At 36.0% G+C, this 11731-nt stretch overlaps 2 protein-coding genes across 3 annotated transcripts; one reads left to right on the top strand and one right to left on the bottom strand.

Annotated features, from left to right (window-relative positions):
- Nucleotides 1-454: 454 nt before the first annotated feature.
- LOC135121505 (uncharacterized) lies at nt 455-1421 on the bottom strand. Its single transcript, XM_064045810.1, has 6 exons — nt 1297-1421; nt 1169-1222; nt 1029-1118; nt 839-979; nt 636-787; nt 455-580 (listed from the first exon to the last, which is right to left on the bottom strand). Exons 2-6 carry the CDS (start codon nt 1182-1184, stop codon nt 455-457), a joined length of 525 nt encoding a protein of 174 aa, XP_063901880.1. The 5' UTR covers nt 1185-1222; nt 1297-1421.
- A 5785-nt stretch (nt 1422-7206) lies between these two features.
- LOC135121514 (phosphatidate phosphatase LPIN3-like) lies at nt 7207-11193 on the top strand. 2 transcript variants are annotated; one of them, XM_064045817.1, is made up of 21 exons: nt 7207-7274; nt 7342-7432; nt 7529-7599; nt 7669-7755; nt 7807-7872; nt 7933-7990; nt 8045-8362; nt 8500-8615; nt 8668-8758; nt 8844-8880; nt 8934-9123; nt 9173-9276; nt 9360-9490; nt 9548-9665; nt 9722-9883; nt 9945-10012; nt 10139-10257; nt 10331-10437; nt 10495-10609; nt 10677-10799; nt 10857-11193. In XM_064045817.1, exons 1-21 carry the CDS (start codon nt 7257-7259, stop codon nt 11013-11015), a joined length of 2349 nt encoding a protein of 782 aa, XP_063901887.1. In that variant the 5' UTR covers nt 7207-7256; the 3' UTR covers nt 11016-11193. The 2 variants fall into 2 exon arrangements, with proteins under 2 accessions (XP_063901887.1, XP_063901886.1); XM_064045816.1 differs by having other exon boundaries at nt 10091-10257.
- Nucleotides 11194-11731: the final 538 nt, after the last annotated feature.

Here is an 11731-nt window from a genome sequence, read left to right as displayed (position 1 = left end):
TAATAAGAAATAATAATGTTCAGGATTATTCTTTAACGGAAAATGCGGGGCTTTGGGAAGTAACACTTTTGCTTTTGGGTAGGATGCCGTTAGTATAATTTCATGCCGTCAAGGTTGGCATTAAAAGTTATTAGAATTTTGGTAGACTGTAAATTAGATTTAGCTTTACCAGAAGAACTATAAGCAGCCGGTGATAATATCCCTCTTACCAAGTTTTATTAACTTCTAACCAAATTAATTAGTAAAATTTTTGAAAAGTTCTACAATTTTTTATATCAAACTTTCTCTGATAGTATCACCACACCGTAACTTTAATAACGAACAGAAGAGTTGGACTTCAGATAAATTTAGGACAAACTCCTTTTAGAGAGTAAGTAAGAATTTACCTTTAAACTCCGAACAGACGATTAAAAATAACTTTAGAAAATAAATATACTTGAAAAAGTTTTCTTTGTTATTTATTATATTTAATTAAAGAATTTTCGTAAGTATTATATTTATTTTCTAAAAAATTTGTGGTTAATTTGCTGTCCGATAGCACAGCTGATAACTTACTGGGTTTTCTTATTCTTGAAAAGTTCTGCTTGGAGAAGAGATGTAAAAAAAAAAAAAGAAATTTTACGCACACTTTATACCTTTTGAGAATTTGGAAATTTACTTGAAGAATTGTCGGGAACTACAGAAGCGTCCAAAGCGTTATCAGTTGAAAGGAATGTTGCTTTTGAATGAGTAGAAAGTGTAGACCGCAAAGAGGCAACAGTTTGAGTATCGGAAGCCGAAAGATCTTCTGTTATATAGTTTTATAATAAATATTAAAAAAAAATTATAATAATTTTACCCTTTTCAACGGAAATAATATCGGTCTTCACAGAATTTTCAGAAGTGTACTTTAAAGCCTTATAATTTATAATCTCAAATGTGTTTGCAAGACATTCTTTTACTTTTTTAAGAATTTGTTGTTGTCTATGTAGAGCTTGATCTTTGCTTGTATTTGTTAGTTGATTAAAAAAAATAAAACATAATTTTACTTATATCTTCATAGTCGCTGAGGTAGTCTTGGACACCGGAAATATTAAAATCGTCGTAATTAAAAGTTGCATATTCAAGAAGTGAATCCTCTTATAAAGACAGATAAGAAATGTCAAAAGTCTTCTTAAGATTATCTAACCTGCAGTCTCCGTCATTGATATTGTACAAATCCCGCTTTGTTTTATATGTACTACTTAGTGAGTAAAAAAAAAAATTTCAAAACTCAAGTTTTGTAAAAATGCTTTTAGAATCATTCAAAAGTAGTACAGCTAACGGCTTAGAGCAACTTCAAAAGAGCGTTTAGTTCGATGAAGTATTTTACAAGAGTATACGTGGCTTGAGGTTAAGAAGAGAAGAAGGGAAGAAGGACGAGTTTTAAAGGAAAACCTGAAAATCACATTCTACTCCATTTTAAGCTAGCAAGTTGACATCAGGCGAAGTTCTTAACAAATTTTTAAAAATAGTATATTATTTGAGGGCTTTCTACCCTTACCACTTTCCGAAATTTAAAAGATACTTCTGCGGACCACAAAAGGCAGGGATCTTTACACATTTTATCAAACTTAGATATAACCAGTGTTTTTACTCAACTGCTTAATTTATACAAATTAAAGTAAGGGTTTTTTTTTCACCACGAAAAGCTACCAATATAAGAATCTAGCTAAAGTTATGGTTTACTTAACTGAACGTAACTTGTTAATAAGTAAAAAAAGAGCGGGTAAAAGTAAACACTTTTTTTAAAAGATAAATCATCCATAAAGGTTCTCAGAGAAGAAAATTTTATTGCCTAAGAAGTTGAAAAATTTATTCTATAAAGTTATTATCAAGTAACGTTATAAGTTGGTTATTCTAATTAAAGAGATGAAATATATTACCAAAAAAACTAGCTATGATAATTTAGTGGCAAACGAAAATATTTTATTTTTTTTAAATTGTAGAAAATATACATTTCCTGCTGTAGATAAATATTGGGCAAGCTAAACACTTTATACAGTAGTAACTTGCGTTAAAATCGATATTATTAAAAATTTATAAATTTTTATTAGATAAAAATTCTTGTTAAGTAAATTATTGAAAGGTATAGTTGCATTAATAAATATAGGAGCTTATATATTTTTTTTTCTTATAATTACATTTAATTCCTATTAATAAAATTAATTGCTGTTAAGACCTAAAAATTCCCTTTTTTTTGTCCGGCCGTTACTAAAAAAAGGAAAAGACAGTTTCTAACTTTTTTTCAGCCTTCGGCTGCAGAGAGATCTGTTTCGTTAAATTATCCTCTCTGTATTTGTTAAAAAGCTTTTAATATTAAAGCTTTTTTCTTAATTTGCATTTCCGAATGACCTAAAAATATATATAGAACTACGATTGCCGTACCATGAATTTTGGGGGTAAATGATAGCAATTAGTACTTTGTCAGGGTTTGATACCTTAATAAATGAATTCCTGTTTCCTTAAAGTGGGCGCCCTCTTATTGGCCTTTTGCTATTCCTAGACTTGCATTATCACAGGAAGTGGCTATAAAAATCGAAAATATATACTTAAGGAAGAAAAAATGTAAAAATTTTTATTAGAGAATGTATAAGTAACACAATTATTAGGCTTCCCTTTCATAATAGAACATGTTCCCCGCAGGAAACAAAGAGCAAAAAACTTAACCTCCAGTCCCAACCCCGAACCCTCCTTCAAGTGTGCTATCTCCGTTTGTATCTACGGGCATGCTAAACTAATGAACGCATGTAGTTAAGAAGTTTTAAAAACTATCAGGAACATAAAAAGTGCTACTGCTTTGTTCGACTTCACAGGTTTACTAATGGATGCGAATCTACTATAGACGCTATTATATGTACACGGGGATTCTATACTTGAGTAAAAGCATAAGTTAAAAAGTTTATTATCCATTTTTGGCTTTGATTGCTTTCAGCACACAAGAGAAAGAAAAAGGAATTTCATATTTAGAGATTCCAGCTTGAACGAGGTATGAGAAGATGCAATTTAACTGCGTAAACCTATTCACTCACTACAAAATTTTTTGATGTGGGTAATGTAGTAAAGAATATGAGTAAAACTGGAACTCTGTTGACTAGACTTAACCTAGTTCTAATTTAGGTGAAGTCACTTAATAAGACAAATTGTATAAATTTTTTAAAAAAGAAATAAGGCTTCTAATAACCCCTTTGGGGTTCTCTCAAATATCAAGACTGCTTGTACCTTAAACTACTAGCAACTTCAGTAATTTTATTATTCATACAGCCAACACAATCTTCAGCAATTCCGACCTAGTGTGTGTACTTAAGCTCTTCAAAATTCATGAATTAGACTAAAATACTCATTCTCGAGGCTTTATCTACTTCTTCTTCAGTACTTTAATAGAACATATACGTAATAGCACTATTGGCATTGCGTTAAAAACGCTGATAAACTAGCTGAAACCCGCTTCTATTATGATATTATAGTGGAATTCTGTGACTTACTTACTACTAATAGACTTTGGGGTGATAGCATTACTTTTTAAGTGTTTTTAAACGCTTTCATTAGTTTAACTAGTACTATTTGTTAAACTATCGGCTCTGCTGACATTGGCATTTAATAAAGCGCTTATTATAATACTATGCAGTTCTAATAATTTACTGGGTAAGCAGACGTATATTAAGTGCAATTACCTAGTCTATACTATAAATAAGTTAGTGGGACGAAAACCCATGAGAAGATTTTTTTTGTTCTACATTAATAAAACAAGGTATTTATTTATCATATTTAAAGTGTGGTGGTTATTTAATTTGCTCTATAAGAGTAGATTTTTCCAAGGTAAAACAATTTAATAATTTTCGCTCCAGAAGGTAGAAACTAGTAAGTATATTTACAACTAGGAAATAATATCTTTTATAACATTAAGGGGATTAACCACTATGGTCTATCCTTAATTAGAGACTCAAGCAACGAACCAGCATACCTATAGGTAACTTACCTTCTCTGAAAAGTAAGAGAACATGAATAAATCGTTGAGAAGGGCTTAGCATTGAGGAAAGAAATTTCCAGGGCTAATGACTTGAAAACAAGGATCTAGTTTTAGTCCTAATTAAAGCTAATGCCTGTTAATATTTATCCAAGGTGAGCACATTCAAGATAGAACAACGCTAATGTTAAGTACTTTAAAGAAAAGTTCGAATTAGATCCTAGAGAGAGTGAAATAAACATGCAACTGACTGTTGTGGCCTACCATCTTTGATCTCAATTACGTCATCATCTTATTGATAAAAGTATATGTTAACATGCATTTATACTTTGCCTGAGAGTTGACCTGTCTCTCGGGTTTCTTTAGCAACTATTTAATCATACTAGCATACTACCTCGAGGATATCATACAGGCCCTTTCTTTGGTTCACAATTGAACTCTAAGAATTAACCAGGTTTAGCAAGTAATCACCAGTCACTCCGCAGCATACATATTAACATATGGAAGAGGCTTTGGTGTTATATTTATGACTATTTCATTACTATTCTAATGCTCTGCTGAGAACTTTCTGGAGGGAGCCCAACTTGCACTGCTGCCATAAATTTGTCAAGGGACACTAACAAATCTTAAACTTGGTTTAAACATCGACATGTTATATATAAAATTAATATACCACCGGAGCTGAACTTATTAAACATTCTAAACTGGATCCTTGTATAAATTTACTCAATCTTTCTTTTCCTGTTGGGTTAGATAGGAATACCACTAAGAGCTTTATCTTTTTTTCCTTGAGTATACTTCTTGTCTAAAGCACATCGCAGAAAGTACCATTACCACTCTAACATAACCTTTAGGGATTATGACCCTGTTGAAGAATAAATAGCCGAAGGTAGGTGCGCCTTTCTATAGCAATATAAGAGAGAAGAGCTTGTTCTCTCGTACCTCGATGTCCGAGCATGTGTGTTTCTATCTGTATTATTAACGCTTGTCTTGAACGGGCATCCTTCGCTAACACTGTGACTACAGCGATCTTGGCTATTATTTGGCTATGATTTAAAGTTAGCTAGGCCGAAAAACTAATATTATACATCAGCTATGTAGGTACTCATAAAGTGTATTGTGGTGCTGATGGTTTATTCCTCATGAACCTCTCAACGTCTCATGGTTAAAAGTAATAAAGTGATCTAAAGATAGACCTTATAGTAATATATAACAATTTTGTCTCAAGTTAGCCTCCATCGAACTGCAAGGAGGTGTCATTTAACCATCTGCTTTCACGGACAGATCTGTCACGGAGAATTGCCAACCTCATGTAGGTTTACGTCAAGAGTAGTTACCAATCGACATAGTAGTGGTCAGTAACCCTCTTCTATACTTGTGATGAGCGGAAATGAAAAGTAAGCTTAATTTATCATCATTATCTTTAAAGTACTCTACCTTAATAGAGGCGAATAGTTGCCAATGAAAGAAATGGATAGATTATAATGACTAGCATAATTCTGAGAATCTCTAAATAGGCTTACATTATGCGCGATGCGAAATAACACCATTAGCCGCTTTATTTCGGCGGTGAGTAACTACTTGAAAACTGGTACTATTCAGTAAAGTGCTAGGTGATAATATAGTACTCGAGATCTTTGTTTATATAAAGAATATTTACTGTTTGGCTAAGTATAATATTGGCTAAAGGAAAGAATGCTTAATTCCCATATGTAGATATGAGCTGGTAGATAACTAAGTAAGAGCACTAATACGAATAGTTTTATTTCTATATACTATAATGAAGACGGTCCAACAGTCGTATGCAAGAGATGCAAGGTATTCCTGACTAAGAGCCCAACCTACGCAGTTGCCATGAGTGGATTTAAATGATCAAATAGTGATACCTAGCAGCGATCACAACTCAATGAAAATTACTAAGTAGCCTATTCCATTAGGTATACTAGCATTATTTGCACTTTTCTTTGGGGCTTTCGGGATTTCTTGAAACTGATTTAGAATTCTTAGTAATTTTTTTTAGTTTTATATTAATTAAAAAGTACTCTTTATAAAAACAGGAAGATTACTTTCGAGCTTTCTACTTGTAAGTTAAACTAACAAGCAATCATAAGCAAAGTGGGAGCTCGTAGTCGAGGATGCATGGCTTGCAATTGCTGAGTGAACTCCAGATGGTGGTTTTCGGGGTATTCCACCAAAGAGCAGGAATCCGGGCTCAATTTTCCCCCTTTTTTCTAACCTTCGGGAGCGTACACTGGAGGATGTTGTGCCTTGACCCTTCCTGTATAAGAAAAATACAGATTTAGCGGTTGAAGATTATATTAGATATCCGCTATAAGATGCCATTGACAAATAAAAAGACAGTGAGGCCCAAGTGATAGGGCGACCTGTAACTGCAGTCGCTGCCCAGTAAGAAGCTAAACCGAAGTTTAGTGTTTAGCTTTCATGGGCGTTAGCTTTAGGATATATATACTAATTAGATTTGTTTTCTAAGGACCGGATGTAGCTCTTGCCGAGATAACACTGTAATTAATTCCTTAATCGCAAAATTATAAAATTTCAAAATTCTAAACTTTTAAAGACGATTAGGGTCGCTCCTTTTCTCAGTTTAACGTAAAACTAAAGTACCTTTTGCCATTGAAATCAGGGATGATCTATGTAAACGGAGGTTTAATGTACTTAAGTATTGGTAAATTTAATTTATTGGGAATTGTGAATTATAAACCTTTTCAAATAACACGGCCTTACAAAGATAACAACCGATTATTCGAGCCCATCTCAATTGTATGGTCTGCCTGTAATTAACAACTATATTTTGATAAGAGTAAAGGGGAATATTTTTATAAATAGTCAGTTTTATTTATATCACATAAAAGCTACCCACAACAACTAAAAACTTTTAATATTATTTCAAATGTATTTTATTCTAAAGGAAAGAAAGTGTATTAAAGCAATAGAAAAGAAGAAACTGATTTATACTCCGGTAGTCAAGTCTTTACTTTTATAATAGTCATTTTAACGGGGACATTATCTTGGTCATTTTATAGCCAATCATCTTTTCAATTTATCATAGAGCACTTTCAGAACCCTTCCATATTTCGCTCCTACACGAATGTGATTGATAAGTTATCACTTTAAATTTTTTAACTCCCATTTTTTTGTATGGCATCACTGCATTTAATAAAAATTATTAGTTATAATAATTACATTTTACTATTTGACAGAGCTAGAGATCAAAGTAAAGGATAACACAATATAGAACTTTGGGTTGCTTATGGAGTATATAGGAAGGGTACTATTCGTATAACCTAAGTTTTATTTTAAGTTATTTTTTTCCTTTCTTACTGGATATATTAAAGGTTCTTCATGGCGTAAAAAATGTTTACAATGAACTTAACCCTGCAACTTTGAGTGGGGCGATCGACGTCATTGTGATTGAGCAACCAGACGGTTTGCTTTCATAAATTTTAGACCAACACACTTATATAAACTTTAAGTATAAAATTTTAAGCTTACTTTGTATTAGATAAAAGCTTTTATTTGTAGGCTCTTTACTTGGATCTCCTTTTCATGTGCGCTTCGGAAAACTTAATTTAGTGCGAAGTCGCGAAAAAATTGTATATAACTATAACTATGCTGAATTTTTTGGGGGGTATGAAAACGGTTATCTTCCTTCCTTCTAATAGATTAATATAGAAATCAACGACGAACTCATTGACGTTAAGATGAAGTTAGGTAGCGCCGGGGAAGCCTTTTTTGTGGCTAAATGCGAAGTACTCTAAGCTGTTATTTAATAAAACTTTTAATAATACGCTATAACCTAGAGGGGGGTCATTCCTAGAAATCTTGCCACCTCACCACTTATTAGGAGTGTACCTCCAGTTGTCGATGTGATATTATTTGCTAGGCTATTTTTTTTTTGTGCCTTTTTTGATTCACACGATTCTTAGGGGCTTGAGCCTTTAGTGCTCTCATCTCCAACTTCGTTCGAGAGCCCAAAACATTGCGGTAAATTTATTTAGGCATCGTGAGTGAATTCTTTTTATAGCACGTGTTATTTAGCCGACTATTGCGCGCTCCCCGAAAGCGATTTTCTCTCATCGTCGGCGCTTTCAGCCTCTGTCGCGCAGATGCAGTCTGAGTCCCTTCCAGCGGAGCCCCCCCCGCTGCCGGGCGATTCCTATGAACCCCAGACCCAGCCCGGCGGCGACGCTGGCATTGAGACCAGCGACCGCATTACCAATCAAAGCAGAGAGTTGACAGTCCAGATGGGGGACGAGCGATTACTGTTAAGTTATGAAGAAGATTGCGAGGGAAAGGAGGGGAGTAAAGAACTTGCGGAAGTAACTTGGGGATGGGGTCATCTCCCGGAAAAAAAGAGTTTCTTTTTTTTTTCCGTGCTCTTCATTTTTGTAATTGTGTTTTTACCGCGCTTTCAGTGTTTACTGGTTTTGTAGTTTTTAGTGAGATAGCTACTACGCCTTTATAGTTTCCAACAATTTTTTTCTTTAATTCAGCCTCGGTTTCATCTTCGCCCACTTCTTTCAGTATGAGTATGCAGACAGCAGAAGCTAAAGCGTCTCGTCAGAAATGGGTGTGGCGCGGTTTGCTGAACATTTTCTCTAAAGAAAAGGTTTACAATCAACTTATTCTCACTTGCTTTCGGGGGTAAGCCATCCTGTTAGAAGCCCTCAGAGAAGAGCCCCCTTTACTTGGGATTGGGCGCATCTCCCGCCGGCCAGCCTCCGCCTGAAGTCGCCGTACTTTCCCTTGAAGGTACTTTTATACTCTTGTATAAACCTTTAATTGGTAGCCTACAACAAAACTGTACTGCTTTATTTATTATATACCTGTTTTGTAGAGCTGGCCAGTGGGTGTGCAGAAGAGCCTCAGAACCCGTAAATTCTGTTGTTTGAGAAGCTTAGTAGCTGCACTAACCACGTGCTAGTAGACCTCACGCGTCTACACTACATGATGACTCGTTGCTAGCGAGCGACTCAGCTACAGCGCCAAACTGTGATCAAGAGCCACGTGATCAAGCGTTACTGGCGCGCGAAGTTGCAACCGATAAGAAAAGCTTTTTTGACACTGTGGACTTATCGCTGTGCAAAAGTATTCTTATGGGGATGTCTGCCAGCGAGGTTCTACCATATGGTATGGTTTTGCATATCTTAGGAAACACCTTTTTAGGAAGTGGCTACCACTTTTGACCAACGACGGCTCTCCTTTAATACTTTTTCTGCCAATCCTAATGTCTTAAAAGATCCCGAGCTGGTAGTCAGAATAGCCAACAAGTAAGTCTTATTAGCTTTATATAATGTTTATCTGAGTAGAATGTTCAGTTTCCTGCTAACTAATATTCGTTAAAAATAACTAGTTATTACGATTGGGAGGTTGCCAGCGTCATCATTATGTCTAAGCTGGCTTTTGGTATGGATCCACCAAAGTCGTACGAACTTCTTCAGTACGAACAGTCGTCAGTCGGTGCCTACTGTCCTCAACCGTCGGGTGCTCTATTTTCTGATCACTCCCACTCTCTTTTCTCCTTTACTAACTGGCCTCCAGATTTGCCGGATAAGATGCCTGACTTTCCGGAACAACTCGTGTCCTCCTCTCCTTGTGCGCTTCAAGGGCACTCACCTCCTGAGCTCTTGACTGCCGAAGCGGGCATCTGTTCGTTTGGGTGTGGCAGATGCTGCCCTTTTCCTCGCTGTCGTATCTACAGTCCACCTTCACTAGTATCGGGGACTGCATGAACAAGGAGGGCCCGTTTTACAAGACCTTGCGAATGCCGCCAGAAGCTCTTTCCCGCCTCCCTTTAAAACCGGGTGCGAACAAAGCCCGCTTTTTCATAGTCACGAAAATGCAGGGCACAGCCGAGTGTTTCTGCAACATCTACCGGTAGGGCCCATCGAGAGCTTCCTTTTCCTTTTTAACGCAAACCACCGTGCCTTGCACAAAGCTGGTCATACAAGGACAAAATAGTCATATCGGACATAGACGGCACCATCACCAAATCCGATGCTTTGGGTAGTTATTTAATGTTGCAACCACTTTCAGGGTCGGGCGTGGCGTTGACCATAGTGTGGCCCTGCTTAACTAAGCTAGAGCGCCCTATGTTTAAGCGTCGAACTGCTCATCGCCCTTTCATGATAGGCCATTTACTATATGTGCTGGGGAAAGATTGGACCCAATCAGGCGTGGCTCAATTGTACTCCATCATCCGGGAAAACGGTTATAAACTTTTATATCTCTCTTCAAGGGCTATTGGACAGGTAAAATTTTGTAATGCTGCGGTGCTCTCGATCAACAATATTTCTTTGGTGCGCCCTGTGTTATAATAAACAGGCCAACTTAACACGTTATTATCTTCAAGGCGTCAAGCAACAGGGCCTCCGCCTTCCGGACGGGCCGGTTTTACTTTCGCCCGACAGACTCGTCACTTCTTTACATAGGTCGCCTTATATATACCCGCCCACCCCATTAACCCTGAGAGATCTCCTTGCTCACAGGGAGGTAATCCGGAAGAAACCAGAAGAGTTTAAAATCGCTTGTTTGCGCGATATTCGTGATCTCTTCCCGTCCAACTGCAACGCCTTCTATGCGGGCTTCGGAAACCGCTTATCTGTAGGCGCCTTCTTTTTTTAAACTTGTTACTTGCTACAAAGCTTATATCTAAATGCCTGACGTAAAGGACCACATCTCGTACAAAGCTGTGGGCGTTCCTTCTAGTCGCATCTTTATTATAAATTCCTGCGGTCAAGTGCGGTCAGAAGATCATACTACCTTTTCCTCTACGTACTTTAACTTGTCGGAGGTACTTTAGTAAACTTTTAATCTTTTGAAAAGGATAATATTTTCTATTCAAATTCAGCTTGCCCCTGCCATGTTTTCTCCTAGAAACGAACTAGACGCAAACTATAACATTACTGAAACATTTAACGATTTTAACTATTGGAACTTTTCACCTTTTCAACCTGAGCTGTTGAATTTGGCCAAAATTCCAGAAACTTGCGCTTATAATGAGACTTGAATAATATGTCTTAGTTAGTTACTCAACATGAAAACCAATCTTCCTAGGATCTCAAAATTGGGGCTGAGTATTTCTTAGCTAACTGTTTCTACGGACGTACGCAAAGTTCTTAGTTAACCTCGTGAATTTTTAAAGGAAAAAATTTAAATTTAATTTAACTGTATGATTTGCGGCCAAATATATGAAATAAGCTATCGGAGCGTTTTAATTAAAAACCATTTTTATAATTTTTAAGTTTTTAAAGGCGTAGCTTCAAGGAGTGGAACGCAAGCCATATGATGTTGATAAGTAAGTAAAACACTTTTTTTCTGTTTTTATATCGCACAGCCTTTCAACGGTCCTGATTTATATAAAATAATATTAAGCCGAAAATTTGGTTTTTTATGCTTTTAACTGATTTGAAGCCTAAAACCCTGACCCATTTGGGGGTATACTAATTAGAAGGTGGTATTAAGTGCTGTAAAGTAAGCTTGTGCCTTGGCAAGATCTGAATAGAGACGTAAAGAAAATTAATAAAGTTGGGCCCTCTTAATGACCTTTTTGTATATGGACTCAGTTCTACTAACTACGAGATAGAGAACAAAGCTAACACATAGAAGAGTTATTTATGTTTGAAAAGCACTGTAGTTAATATTAGTATATATGTAAAGTTTAACTTCAAAATGTAAAAAAAAAAAATTCTCGAATTGGTTCTGTGAGTTGTCGATTACACAATC

This window comes from Zophobas morio, unplaced genomic scaffold, assembly GCF_036711695.1.
Source record: "Zophobas morio isolate AGI-343-1 ecotype UQ-CSIRO unplaced genomic scaffold, CSIRO_AGI_Zmor_V1 ptg000600l, whole genome shotgun sequence".
In the NCBI taxonomy this organism is placed as follows: domain Eukaryota; kingdom Metazoa; phylum Arthropoda; class Insecta; order Coleoptera; family Tenebrionidae; genus Zophobas; species Zophobas morio.
Note: the sequence above shows the minus strand (reverse complement) of the source record. Positions and strands in the feature narration are given on the sequence as shown.